The following is a 14,154-nucleotide window of genomic DNA, read 5'->3' on the forward strand; positions in this document are numbered from 1 at the left end:
AGAGGAACTGTAGAATGAATTAAAAGATCTTTGCCTTTATTCTGAGCTGGTTTTCTTATAGCTGCTACAGAGATACTCTTTCTAAGAAACAGAAGTGCACCGGCTCTTCTGACAAACCTGGAGAATTAAGGCACTTTTACCAAAACAGATTTCAAAAGGCAACAAGTCAAAACCCAACAATTAAGTACTTTGCATATGCCTATATATTAAGTTTTAAGAGAACCTGGGTTATATTTTGTTCACACAAACAAATTAACAAAACATAGCAGCATACAACCTATGAAAAGCTTAAGAAATTTATTAGATGCACAGATAAAGTGCAGTAACAGAGATACTTGTGTAAATCTTTTTTTTTTTTTTTTTTTTTTTTTAATAAATAAGGTACAATTAAACCACCTTTGACTCACTTTAGCTCCAAAAGAAAAGTCAGCCTAAGTTTTAATGATTGAACTTTAAGGTCGAGGTGAAATATATCGTAACTCTAACAGTGGTTGTGATCTGTATCAACTCCTGGAGGCTCCTGTTCCCCTTGAGGTCTCCCAGGAACAGGAAGGCTATTGCAAACATTAGACATAGTTCCTTTCACAGAAACAGTTTTGTCATAAAGTGTGGTTGCTCAAATACATGTTAAAATATTTAACAAGGAAACAATTTTCTCCTGATCCAGCTGATCTTTTAAACAAGACAACGCATTTTCTTCTATGATGCAGCCCACGGGAAGGAACAGAAGTAAACATCCTCCTTAACTGAAGACTCTTTTGCTTTAAGAACTAAACTATTGCATTATATGAGAGCAAGAAATACCCATTTTGTGTTATCCTTTTCTCCAGACATACAGCCCAGTGACAGACTTCTTTTTGCCTTAATCTCAGAGGTCCATTTGTCTTCAAGAAAGACACACATTAAAAAGAGGTTCCCTTTCAGGGTCTTACAATAAAATCTTTCACTGCCTTTCCATCTGGGGAAGCTCTTTGACAGAAGGAACTGTCCCTGATGGAGTTTTGGATGTTTGTGCTCTGTTATCCATGATTTCAGGCACTTTTGGGCTAACATGGCTGTGTAATTTGAGTCAATGCAATAAGATTAGCAGTATGTTCAATACTCGGAAGGGTCACCACAGTTTCCTTCATACACTCAGGATTTCAAACTCTTCTTCCAATTCAAATAGCTTGTCAGTAGATTCAATGAGTTCTGAAAAAGAAACGAAACCATTTAGAATGTAAAGACACGCCTGATCTTGTTTACTAAAAAACCCTCAAAACCCTCCCCCTTCTGGAATGCTGCCTTTGAAATATTTCAAAGATTTAAAAATATATTGTGCTAACAGTTGTAAATTGGACATGGCCTGTTTGGGTAACTGATAGTCCCTAGGAGTGAGGCTCTTAACCATGCAGGCCTTGCTTGCTCCTCAGAAGAGCCCAGTTTTTCCGGCTGGGATGGTTCTCCTGCTGGCTCAGGAGCCCCTCTCTGAGTGGCACCACACCTGCTCCTGTGGTTGTCACTTCTGGCTTGCTTGGAGGTATGAAAGGAGGCCAGTGAGGTGGGTGCTTCTGGACCAGCTCAAACATCCGCAGGCTCTGCTGCTTCAGAATCTCCTGAGGGCACAAGACAAACCAAAAAACTGCCTGCTTAATTAAAAACATTTTTAGTGCTGTCTATGTATCCAAGAACAAAGCTGTAAATTCCTGTTATTTCAGGTGCCTGCCATCCTGCATCACTGCTTCACACATCTCTAGTATTGTCCTGCTTGGAAACACACCTGGAAGATGGAGCTCTTAAACTCTCCTACAAGTTACCAGTGCACTATAATGAGCTTTGATATCCATACATCTGTAATTTTATTTACATGGAGCAAACAGATACCAAGAACATACTTCTGCCTTTTAAAACTAAATGACTTGCTTGGACCTCTCTGTGTTCAAGTTTTCTGTGGATCAACGGGAACAAAAGACAGATGTATCTACTCCAAAAAAATCCAACAGGTTTTGGAAGACAGGTTTTGATCAGGAGAAACAAGGTATTATTGAAGCAAAATTTTTCTGAGCTACATCATATCCTCTGCTTCAGTTATTTACACATTGCTTTCTGGAGCCTTTTTTTTATACATGATTTTGGTTGGTGGTACTTCATATTCACATTCCCGCTGCTTCCTGCTCCAACTGCTTGCTGTGTTTCTCAGTAAATGACTGAGGTGTGAGCCACCAAAGCAGCACTGCTAACAGAAGCCAAGCTCAGGAAGGAGCAGCTTGTACTTCCTCTCCCAGTGCCAGGGCTCAGGGCTGCAAAATGCAGAACAAGCTCCATCAGCAGTGTCAGCTCTCCCTGATCATTAGTGCCACCTTCACTGGGCATCATTTGATTCGCAGGGAATTCCCATTAACTGAAAAAAGAACAGGATCCACGACTTCATACAGAGCAAAAAAAAAGATATTAGCATTACCTTTTGTACAAGGCTACACCAGTTATCAAAATCACATTCTTCTTTGCAAAAGAAGCCCTAAGGAAAGAATACACACAGTAACATTTTTCAATGCAGTATGTCAATGAGCAAAGATGCTGTGGTACCTATGTGTGGGTGACATCTCAAGTGACAATCCCCCATAACCCAGCCAAAGGATACTGGCATGAGAGCAGACTGAATCTCCTCAGCTACTACACTAATCTTGTGACCTATGCTGGATGACTTCTACAGGTCATTCCACTTGGAGACTTGTAGATTAAATAAGCTCAGGTAAATATCTTCTGGAGAGCAACCAACACACAGATGATAGTGATGGAATAAAACAAGGAAACCTGATTCAGTTCCTTGCTTTGACTGTCAAACTGCTCCTTGGAAAAAGTCTGTGTTGCCAAGGAAAGAAACTGAATTGGCTCCCCAGGATACAAACAGTTGGTCCCGTGCTTGAGCTAAAATTCATGTATCCTGTGCAGTTAATGTGCAAACTTCTGTGTGTTGAAGTTTAGATTGCAGAAGAGTGCCCCGTGATCAAGGCAACATGTTGCTGCCCTTAGCAATACCCAGAGGTACTGCTTTGAAAAAAGTACACACATTCATTATTTCCCAACACCTACTAAAGCTACTGAAGGGTCCAAATTCATGATCTTCATTCTGTGTGGGGCTTGCTGGCAGTGGAAGCTCTCGTCATCAACTGTGCCATTTTCTTCTGAATCTACAAAGCTCTGAGTGGTGTGAGGGTCCAGGTAGATCAGCTCATTGCCTGGAGGGGTAAAACCCACATGGCGAGGACAAGCAAGAGGCAGAATAAACACTTATTCCATCCAGACTTGTAAAACAGCAGTTGGGTTATCGGTCTGTATCTCAGCTCTCCGGCTAGGGAGTCTGAGAGAACTGGAAAGCCAACACTATCCCACAGGGCAATCAGGATCATTTTCCACTGTCACCTTTTAGGGCAGACTTTTGGGATGATTTTTTCTACCTTTGTCACATACTTTCCTTTATCTACATGAGGTCCAGTAGAGTTTTTAAAAATCTCAACTGTAATAATCCCTAACATTCCTCAGATCAAAGATCCAGGATGACCACAAATGCAATCTCTAATCCCATTAGGCATTCACCCAGAAATTGAACAAATAAGTCTGACTAAAACAGCTTGGGTTTTACAAAAGAAAGAAGAAAATATCCAAGAAGTTACAGATCAGACCAGGGTGAAATATGGAAGACTGAATCTAGGATCAACTATTGCAATAATTAATAAAGGAAGACATGGAACAAGGTGAAAGATACACTGCTTTGAGAAAAAATTGAAAAATAGGAGACAATAATTTACAAAAGCCAGGAAGCAAAATAATAAAACAAGACACTCTTAACTAGAAAGTATTAATGATTAGAAAATTTCAGTATTTAAGCAGCAGTGACATCTGACACTTGTTGAATGCTATCAAGTTTTCTTAGTGTCTTGTTCTTGCTTATATCATTCCACATTTTTATGTCAAGCTTTGCTGCTCCTTTTCTGTTCCTATCAGGATGGCCTCATACTGTTCCTGAAGTGTCTGAGGTATGTTTCTTCTCCTCCATTCTCATGCTTAAAATGCTTACCCAAAGCCCCTTCCCAAAGAAAATCCTTTCTCTTTCAGTCATATGGATATTTGGAGTAAGTTTCCTTCTTCCTTACCTAAAAATCCTATAAAATAATAGGCATTATTGGGTTTCCCTCCTAATGCTCCCAAAGACTGTGGCATCTTAAAGCATTCCTAGGAGTCCAAAGAGAGAAAAATTAAATTGATTTGTTTGTTGATGTAACAGATACCTGAACTTTTTCACACACACACAGACAAGCCACTGAAGAATCCCTTACTTTAAAGGCATCAATATACACTGGATTGATGTGATTAATCCCTAGCCTGAGAGGGATAATCAGCAAGAGGGGTTTCCAGCCCGGGCACAATCCTGCTGTGTTCCTGTTTGGGCCAAGAGCACTTCTGTGCAAATGTGCACTGCTGTGGGCAACGCTGCTGCTCTGGGCAGGGCACCAGCACATCTTCTCTGGGGGAATGAAAAGAGACATCAGTGAATGCACAGAGCACATCTTCCTCTCCATCAGGAATTCAATTGCTTTTCCAGACAGCTTTAGAGAGCTCCTGCTTTAAGACAAAAGGAGCAGGCCATGGAAATCCTGACTGTTTAGCAGAAGTAATTCTGGCAGCCAGAGTTTGCTAACTTTACTTCTGGAAACCCCAAATCCAACCACTGCCCTAATGCTCCCTGAAGTAGTTTGTCCAAACAATTAAATTTGCCATGAGCTTGAGCTACTCTTTAGTATCTGCTGAGACACTAAAGGCAAAACTCCTGTTTCACTTACTGATGTCTTCGATGACCACTGTGTTGTCCATGGATACATAAACTGCTAACGAGTTCCATTCATCAAATAAAGCAAGCTTCCTAGAAAACACAGAGGCAACAATTAATAAAAGCTCACTAGGACCATGAGGGTAGCTTTTAACTCAGGACAGTTAAATGGTTCTTGAGTAAAAAAGTCATTTATTTGGAAAAAAAAGTTGTTGGGTTTTATTTAAGTCTCCACGTAATAAAAAAATAACTTCTACTGTTTAACATATTTGGAAAAAAATCATAATGAGGAAAAGCACACACACCATACCATGTGAAAACTGTTTGGTCCTTTTGCCAAATGCAGAGGTAGTAACAGCTCAACCACATAATTAGGTTTATTACTTTTTATTGCAATTAACAGATTCTGCTGTGGGATCCTGCCCATGGTGCCTGACATCATGCAGAGAATAAAAAAAATTCCTATGCCAGTTTTTCACGTTACTTTGTGCTTAAGAAGTTCCACCAAACTCAGTGGAACTGTTTCAGGTCGTTAAAAGCCAGAGCAGCTCAAGATTTTGGCACCCAAAAGTTACGAGGGTGGCATAAGTTTGTGTGTGCTCAGTTTGTGTGACGTCCAGAACTCTGGGGAAAGGAGCTCTTAGGCTGCACAGACAGTGCTGGTTGCCTAACACAAGCCTGAAAAACTGCTCTGTGAGTTGTGAAGGGTTTGTAAGGGAAAGGAGCTGGAGGCCAGGACATCCTTTAGCTCCATCTCTCTCCAGGACATGTCTGTCCCAGCAAATGGCCCCCAGGACCTGAAATCCCTGTCCCTGGTGTGGCTCCAGAGCAGCAGGAGCTCCCAGGGTGTCCCCAGCAGCCTCAGTGTGGTGTGAGCACGTCCCAGGTCACTGCCAGACTTACTTCAGCACTTGGGCAACTGTGTTTGGTCCAAACCATTCTCCAATGGACTTCCCCTCTCCAACACCCATCTGAGCTGTTTTGGCAAGGGAAGACACACAGAGAGGCTGCTCACAGTCTGGTCAAACAGCGCGGCCTACGAATATCTTCACAAACAGTCTAGAGCAACTGCAAGCTGTATTTAGCAACAACAATTCTTTTCTCAATCTATACTCTCTTCAAAACCTAATGACTGCTACTTAGTTGTCTTACAAAAAGTTCCTAAACTGTAATGACAATTACGAATATGCCCTTACAAATTACAGCAGTAAGTTTTATGACTGTCTATTTTAATACTATCAACTCTGCTACCCAAAACTTGCACACTTTATCAAGAGCTAGTTTCTAGAACACAGGTTTATTTAGGTCTTGGTGAATAATAATTTCTGAATTATTATACTTTGTACCCACTTGCATACATTTTCATTTATATGTAAATATATACAGTCTTCATAATCACCTTTTACATTTTTTTAATTAACTTATTTCAAATGAGAACGTTTCAACACCATAGGAATTTCAGCAGACAAAAGGCAGCTGATGTGTGTCCTTACCCATTTGGTGGATGGAATAACAGCAATCTTTTCTATCCAGAAAGCACCGTAAGATTCTGTGATATTCTTCTGGTTGTTCTTTGTGTTTTTCCCATTGCCAATCTTACAGGAAAAAAGTTACACGGATTAAAAAATAATACTTTCACTCTACTGATCAAATTTCTAGAGGGCAGAAAGCCATACAATGAGATCTTAGGAGGAAATCCATCTCTAATATTTATATTTTATTTAGACATCCTAGAAGTCACACCTTGTCATTTATTATCAAGCTGTCTTTCATCATCCCATGCTATCATGGGAAAATTGAGAAACTAAAATAACAATGCCAGCTGCAAGTATATCCTGAGTATTGGATGCTTGGGTATTCCCCAAAACGATTTATAAAATAACAACTGTGGGATTCTCTAATTGCCTTTCCTCTCTTTTTGTTTCTCTGCTTAAGGCTGACATGATTTTGCCCCATCACACAAAACCAGTTCACCAGTAACTGTATCAGGGCATCACAGGAAGTTTCATTAATGAATTTAGGTTTTATGCTTTCATGGAAAAGGACAACAAAAATGAAACAGCCTCCAAATAACACCAAAGTTGCCTCAGCAGCAGTACTCACCCCTTCCTAAATGTCTGCAGATCAGAGCCTGGGCCAGCATCATCTGCCCACACCTCAGCATGCATCCCCAGCCTGCATCAGACGAGGGGCCCGTGCCTCCTGGGGACAGAGCAGAGCCTCAGAGACCCCACAGGGACCCCCCAACAGCTGTGGGCTCTGCACAGAGCCTCAGAGACCCCACAGGGACCCCCCAACAGCTGTGGGCTCTGCACAGAGCCTGAGAAACCCCACAGGGACCCCCAACAGCTGTGGGCTCTGCACAGAGCCTGAGAAACCCCACAGGGACCCCCAACAGCTGTGGGCTCTGCACAGAGCCTGAGAGACCCCACAGGGACCCCCCAACAGCTGTGGGCTCTGCACAGAGCCTGAGAAACCCCACAGGGACCCCCAACAGCTGTGGGCTCTGCACAGAGCCTCAGAGACCCCACAGGGACCCCCCAACAGCTGTGGGCTCTGCACAGAGCCTCAGAGACCCCACAGGGACACCCCAACAGCTGTGGGCTCTGCACAGAGCCTCAGAGACCCCACAGGGACACCCCAACAGCTGTGGGCTCTGCACAGAGCCTGAGAGACCCCACAGGGACCCCCCAACAGCTGTGGGCTCTGCACAGAGCCTGAGAGACCCCACAGGGACCCCCCAACAGCTGTGGGCTCTGCACAGAGCCTCAGAGACCCCACAGGGACCCCCCAACAGCTGTGGGCTCTGCACAGAGCCTCAGAGACCCCACAGGGACCCCCCAACAGCTGTGGGCTCTGCACAGAGCCTGAGAGACCCCACAGGGACCCCCCAACAGCTGTGGGCTCTGCACAGAGCCTGAGAGACCCCACAGGGACCCCCCAACAGCTGTGGGCTCTGCACAGAGCCTGAGAGACCCCACAGGGACCCCCAACAGCTGTGGGCTCTGCACAGAGCCTGAGAGACCCCACAGGGACCCCCCAACAGCTGTGGGCTCTGCACAGAGCCTGAGAGACCCCACAGGGACCCCCCAACAGCTGTGGGCTCTGCACAGAGCCTGAGAGACCCCACAGGGACCCCCCAACAGCTGTGGGCTCTGCACAGAGCCTGAGAAACCCCACAGGGACCTCCAACAGCTGTGGGCTCTGCACAGAGCCTGAGAGACCCCACAGGGACCCCCCAACAGCTGTGGGCTCTGCACAGAGCCTGAGAGACCCCACAGGGACCCCCCAACAGCTGTGGGCTCTGCACAGAGCCTCAGAGACCCCACAGGGACCCCCCAACAGCTGTGGGCTCTGCACAGAGCCTGAGAGACCCCACAGGGACCCCCCAACAGCTGTGGGCTCTGCACAGAGCCTGAGAAACCCCACAGGGACCCCCAACAGCTGTGGGCTCTGCACAGAGCCTGAGAGACCCCACAGGGACCCCCCAACAGCTGTGGGCTCTGCACAGAGCCTGAGAGACCCCACAGGGACCCCCCAACAGCTGTCAAACAGGTTAAAGGCACTGAGCCAGCTCCTCTCCTCCCCAGTGCTTCCCAGTCACTTCTCCACAGTCACTTCAGTGCCTGCCCCACAAACACGGAGACTTGATCATACACAGGTACAAACAAACACTGATTTTAACAGCTTTAACCTTTTGTTTGCACACACACTTGAATTATGATCAAAACCTTCTAGTGCTGTAAAAATAACTTTTCAGTCCCCACCAAGATCATCACTAATCCTGCTAATCCATAAGCAGGCAGCTGGAACGCTGTGTACTCACCAATGGGAGAAAACTTCCTTCTGTATGTAAACCAGAGACGAGCACTTATATCCAACAATAACTTAGATTTGTCTGGAAGAATTTCAAGAGGAAACAAATTATTAAAACAGACTTAAAACTGAAAAATTCAAATTATCCCCATACAGTCAATAAATGGAGTGCATGGAAGGCTCCTGTCAGCTTTTACATACAAGACTCTTAATACTTAAAACATTTTTCAGCAGTTTAAACACAGAGAGCTTTTTGCAGACTGCTAATTAAAGTTAACTTATAAAGGATGAAATAATTATTAGCCAATGAAGTTTTACAGTGTGTTTGGAATGACTATGCCCAGCCTGAATAAAACAACTCTGGAGAACTCTGTCCTCAGGAAAGAACTGGTAAAGCAGGTTAAGAAGTTCTACGTGCAAATCAACATGGAATTATACATTACCTCCAAACCCAACAGAAAGTAATTTTAAGAACAGGTTAATAATGTTAAATTGAATTAAACCTCTCTTTTTCTCTTGTTTGTTTAAACTCATGCACTTAGAGAATGTTCCAAAGGCTCTGAAGAATGTTTAAGAACCCTGTTTGCTGCATTTTCCCCTAGCTGTGGCTCAGACTTAGGGAACATAAGGAGCTGTTGCTGCCTATGAATCTATGAATATTCTACAGATGTTACAGATAATTTATTTCTAAAGATACCTGTGTTTAGGTGGTGTTGCCTTCCTAAAATCCACACTGGCTCATCAGTTTCTGGAAATTCTTCTAAGTAGTCTGACAAGATAGTGATCTGGTTTTCATACCTAGACAAAACTGAACAGGAATACACAACATTCAAACTCCATTTTCACCCCTTGTTCCCTTATGCACAACTTGGAGCTCTCAAACTGAAGCAGCTGCAGCAAATCTTTGCAGATTCTTTAATGTAAAAAGCTGTTCGGACACTGAAATAGCCAATGCCTTGGTTTTTATTTAGCTCCTCAGTGAGCGCTGAGAGAACACCAGGAACAACACCTTGATTACAAGCAGTCTCACTGAAGCCAGTGACAAAAGCTCAGGATGACTGCAGTGAGGAGGAGATTTGATTCGAGATAATGAGGAGAGGAAAAAAAAAAATTCAGGCACCACAGTTTGATCCGAAATGTAGAAAAAATACAAACCAGAGCGATTACAGCCTCATGTTTAATGAGAAGGATATGAACAGTGTTACAAGACCGGGCTTTACTTTCCCAACTGGAGATCTGAAATGCTTCAGAAAAAAAAAATAGATGTATTGATTTTATTATTCAATGCCACATCCATTTATTGAAAAATAACAAATGATAATTCATGTTACCAAAAGAAGATAATTCAACCTTTCAATAGATCATTAAAACGGTGCTTTCTGCAAGAGTGAAACAACCCTTCCAGTGTACAAATGCACGTAAAATCATTTGTTTTGGATATCAATCTTAAGGAATGCACTGCTAAGAAGTCACAAGTTAAAAGTGAAGGCAAACAATTTACCCTACTCGGGGCACATACATCCAGTACCAGGAATGAATATTCAGCAGGTAATTAATAATTAATATATCAGCAGGTTAAAAAAAAAATTTAAAATATATATATATACAAAGTAAGATTCCGTTTAAAGAAATACAGACTCCAGCAACCACAAGGGAGCTGCACACCCCGTGGCTGGAGCAGCGGGGCCAGCACTGCCGAGCCCCTCACTCACCGTCCCCTCAGGCAGGGCTCAACCACCACACAGGCTCCCTCCCCTAGGGCTGTCAGCCCAGCAAAACAGCTTCCCGCCCCCTGCCCTGCATCCTCCGCCAGAAACGCCGACGCTGGCTGCCCTTCGAGAGCAAATGAGCTATTTTTTGAGCCCAAAGACTCTGAGACACTCTCGAGCCCCGGGATCCAAGCGGAGGCGCCCGCGGCCACCTCTGCCGCCCCGCTGCCGCACGGCACTTCGGACCGCTGCAGAAGGTGCCGCCAGCGTTTCTTTTCCCTTCCCCGGCTCTCCTTCCCTTCCCAGCTCCCCGCCGAGCTGCGGAGCCGGCAGACCCGGCTCCGGCCGCCCCGAGCCGCGGCCGTGCCCACTCACACCGGGTCCACACAGAGCCCCCCGGCCCCGGCCCCGGAGAGGCCGCGGGACCCCGAGCGCCAGGCGACCCCTCCGGGCAGATGGCACCGCGCCGCCTCCCCTCCTCTCAGCCCGCGGGCACCTCCCGCCGCCGCCGGGCGTACGGGAGCCCCGGAGCCCCGGCCTGGCCCCTGAGCCGTGCCCGCGCCCCGCGCCCCTCACCGGCCTCCATCCTCCCGCTGTCACCATCCTCCTCCTCCCCTCGGCCCCGACACGGAGGCACAACACGGCCGCGCCGCGGGGCGCCCTGGGAGCTGCAGTCCCGCCGCCCGCCGGGAGCGCGCCGCCCCCCGCCCGCCGGACTACACGTCCCAGCAGCCCCGCGGCCCCGGCGGCGACCGGAGCGGGCGGGCGGGCTGCGATTGGCTGGGCCGGGCAGGGGCGCTGCGCTGATTGGCGGCCCGCGGGCGGGGGGCAGCATGGAGGGCGCGGTGTCGGACGTGGCCGTGTGTAACCTGGCGTTCGCGGGGCGCCTGGAGGAGCTGCGGGCGCTGCTGCTCCGCGACCGGGCCCAGGCCACGCGGGCCGACCAGGTCAGCCGGGGACGGGCGGCCCGAGGGCGGCTTCTGCCCAGCCAGCCGCTCCTGTCCCCGCTCACCGCTTCCCTCCCGCAGGATCACCGCACGGCGCTGCACTGGGCCTGCTCGGCGGGACACACGGACGTCGCCGACCTGCTGCTGGGGCTCGGCGTGCCTGTGAACGATAAGGACGATGTGAGTGCCGCGGCGCTGGCCCGGGGCGCCTGAGGGGGCCGTGGGCCGCTCCGGGTGCGCAGGTGCTGCCAGGGCCCCTCTGAGGCTGAAACCACGACAGCGACGGGCCCGGGAGAAGCACCCGGAGCTTTTGCGGTTCCTCTCCGCCCTTGTCGCCCGCCTCCCGTCGGCTGCTGAGCCCAGCGCCGTGTCGGACGCTTGGGGAAGGGCAGGCTGCTCTGTGTGCGCTGGGAAGGATTTCACAGTTCCTGTGGAAATAGGCCTCCTCCTCTCGTGAGGGGGAGGTTTGAGACCTGCTGATTGTGCCGGGCTTTGGGGTGGTTCTTGGGGTTTTCACATTACCTTTATGTCGGCGTGATCTCTCAGATATGTTGTGCCAGATTCTGAGGCACCCTGAAGATTTCTCCCATTGGGGAAGGCATTAGTAAATGGTTTCAGTGGTTTTGCGGTTGGAAGGGAGATGGCCTGCTCCTGTTCTAGAGAAAGAGTTTAAATATTTGCATCCATTACAAAGCATCCTAAATGTCATCTATAAAGAAGGAAACGTCTCATTGATTTAGAGAGCAGGATATAGAAAAAGTTTCAGAAACTTTAACGTCATTTTCTACTACTGCTGTTTGTTCTTAAAAAGGCACTAGTGTAAATTCTGCAGGGACGAAGTGTTCTGCAAAGATCCCATGCACAGCTGCATAGCAGAAGTGATTCCTCCCATTTAACTGGCAGCTTTCTGCAGGTACTGGATGCAGGCATGTAAGAAGCCAAGAGCCTTGCATCTAGTGAAAATCAATAATGTTTAGCTTTACACTGGTAAGAATATGTGCAGTGTGAGTAGTTCACGTCTGGCTTGGTTATGCATTATCGTGTTTTTGGTGGTCCAGACACTCGTAATTTGGATTTCTTCTTGTCCTCTGTAGGCTGGTTGGACTCCCTTGCACATTGCTGCCTCAGCAGGCCGCGATGAAATTGTGAAAGCCCTCATTGCTAAGGGTGCTCATGTCAATGCTGTCAACCAGAATGGCTGCACGCCCCTGCACTATGCAGCCTCCAAAAACAAGCAGGAGGTATGTGTGTTTCCCTAAGCTGCTGGTGTTCTTGGAAGGAGGAGCTAGGGGTGTTGAGTCCACATCCTCTTCCCCCACTCCTTTCTCTTTCAACACCCTCAGATTGCAGTCATGCTTTTGGAGAACGGAGCAGATCCCGATGCAACAGATCACTTTGAGTCCACCCCGTTACACAGAGCAGCAGCCAAAGGAAACCTGAAGATGGTGCAGATCCTTGTGCAGCACAATGCAACTGTGGACATTCGGGACTCTGAAGGGAATACTCCTCTGTAAGTAATTCTTTATTTTGCTTGTTGTAGTGTAATCTCTGTGAAATGAAACTCCATCACTTCAGTGTCTTTTTTAATTTTTCTTTGCCTCAAAATACTCTCTTGCTTCACATCCCTGTGCAATTAAAAAGTATTTCAGAAAGTCATGCTTAGTATTTTGCCTTAGTGGTCTGTGCATGCACGCTTTAATTTGGGTTACTGCATCTACTTAAAGAGTGTACAGCACGTTTTATATTATTTTGGAATATGCTGCTACAGGGTAGAAAGTGAGCTAATGACATCAAATGTTCTTGAGTTGCTTAATGACAGCAGAGAGACTGGACAGCAAGCTTTGGAATCTGTCTAGGTAGTTGGCTGCTTGTGGATTTGTTGTTCTCAGCTCTATCTTCCCCCCAACACTGACACTTTGTCATTTTGACATAGCTCTTTAAAACGATTGCTCTGGAAAAGCTTGGGCAGTTTTTAACAGCGGCTCTGGGTTTCTTGTTCTCGCTGCAGTCATTTAGCCTGCGATGAAGAGAGAGTGGAGGAGGCAAAGCTGCTGGTGTCTCATGGTGCAAGTATTCACATTGAGAATAAAGAAGAGCTGACCCCACTGAAAGTGGCAAAGGGTGGCCTGGGAGCCATCCTTAAAAGGATGGTGGAAGGCTAGAGGGGGCTTCCTTCCCACTTGAGCCTCTCTCCTGTTGCACTTGTATTTAAGACTGTAAACTTCAGATCTTGTTTGTTCACCTAGGATGTCATGTATGGTATCAGCGTGGTAATGACATGTTTTTATTGAGGCTGTCCTTCAAGTGCAGTGCCAAAACAACTCTTTGTACTTCCTGTTAATTAAATAGTTCACTGATTTTAAAGTATTTTTTCAATATCTTGCAGTTTTCATTCAGTGTGATGTGTATGAATCTTCTACTTCAGATCCCAGTTTAGAATTATTTGTTTCAAGAAACAGGACCAAAAATGTTTTAACCATTTAAGGCCAACTTTTATTTTCTTCTAGAGTCTTTGTTTTCTTCTCTTGGCCCTTGTGATTTGTGTGGGGTATTGTCTGTGTTTTGTGGGTACTGATTGTCTTTCTCCAGATGATTCTAGGCCACACTGTATTTCTCGTTGTAGAAAGCAGTTTGCTCAGTTACTTAGATAATTGTATCCATTTTTGCTACTCTTGGTGTATTAAGTGTAAAGTGTAAAGCTTTTTTTGTTGTTACTGGTTGTTATCTTGTTTTTCTCTGAGCCTTTAAATACATGTATTTGATGAAGTGCCCTGGACTGCCTGCAGACTGCAAGGCACAGTGTCAGGGTTACCTCTGCTGTTGTACAGTGGGTGGCTTGGATATTCCTCTGGGTGCACTTCAATATTTTTTCCTC

General features: G+C 46.3%; 2 protein-coding genes across 2 annotated transcripts; one reads left to right on the forward strand and one right to left on the reverse strand.

The window, feature by feature from the left end:
- Positions 1-15: 15 nt before the first annotated feature.
- On the reverse strand, positions 16-11,005 carry ATG4A (autophagy related 4A cysteine peptidase). Its single transcript, XM_066202746.1, has 13 exons — positions 10,909-11,005; positions 9,321-9,431; positions 8,634-8,705; positions 6,911-7,009; positions 6,301-6,402; positions 5,711-5,783; positions 4,821-4,900; positions 4,317-4,504; positions 4,134-4,212; positions 3,073-3,218; positions 2,441-2,497; positions 1,484-1,595; positions 16-1,191 (listed from the first exon to the last, which is right to left on the reverse strand). The coding sequence occupies exons 1-13, from the start codon at positions 10,916-10,918 to the stop codon at positions 1,127-1,129; spliced, it is 1,194 nt and encodes a 397-aa protein (XP_066058843.1). The 5' UTR covers positions 10,919-11,005; the 3' UTR covers positions 16-1,126.
- A 145-nt stretch (positions 11,006-11,150) lies between these two features.
- PSMD10 (proteasome 26S subunit, non-ATPase 10) lies at positions 11,151-13,646 on the forward strand. Its single transcript, XM_066202329.1, has 5 exons — positions 11,151-11,279; positions 11,361-11,459; positions 12,374-12,520; positions 12,623-12,789; positions 13,288-13,646. Exons 1-5 carry the CDS (start codon positions 11,166-11,168, stop codon positions 13,439-13,441), a joined length of 681 nt encoding a protein of 226 aa, XP_066058426.1. The 5' UTR covers positions 11,151-11,165; the 3' UTR covers positions 13,442-13,646.
- Positions 13,647-14,154: the final 508 nt, after the last annotated feature.

The sequence above is a fragment of the Chamaea fasciata genome, unplaced genomic scaffold, assembly GCF_029207755.1.
Source record: "Chamaea fasciata isolate MVZ Bird 193981 ecotype frontalis unplaced genomic scaffold, bChaFas1.0.hap1 SCAF_22, whole genome shotgun sequence".
Taxonomy (NCBI): domain Eukaryota; kingdom Metazoa; phylum Chordata; class Aves; order Passeriformes; family Sylviidae; genus Chamaea; species Chamaea fasciata.

What these genes read in the sequence shown, in the direction of transcription:
- ATG4A (XM_066202746.1), bottom strand. An exon ending in AGTGGTCATCGAAGACATCA is followed by an intron (nt 4,505 to 4,820) that starts GTAAGTGAAACA and finishes TCATTCCCCCAG; the next exon opens with AGAAGATGTGCTGGTGCCCT. An exon ending in TTATTTTATAGGATTTTTAG is followed by an intron (nt 3,219 to 4,133) that starts GTAAGGAAGAAG and finishes TTACCCCTCCAG; the next exon opens with GCAATGAGCTGATCTACCTG.
- PSMD10 (XM_066202329.1), top strand. Translation starts at nt 11,166, where the DNA reads ATGGAGGGCGCGGTGTCGGACGTGGCCGTGTGTAACCTGGCGTTCGCG. An exon ending in CCTCCAAAAACAAGCAGGAG is followed by an intron (nt 12,521 to 12,622) that starts GTATGTGTGTTT and finishes CAACACCCTCAG; the next exon opens with ATTGCAGTCATGCTTTTGGA. An exon ending in TCTGAAGGGAATACTCCTCT is followed by an intron (nt 12,790 to 13,287) that starts GTAAGTAATTCT and finishes TTCTCGCTGCAG; the next exon opens with TCATTTAGCCTGCGATGAAG.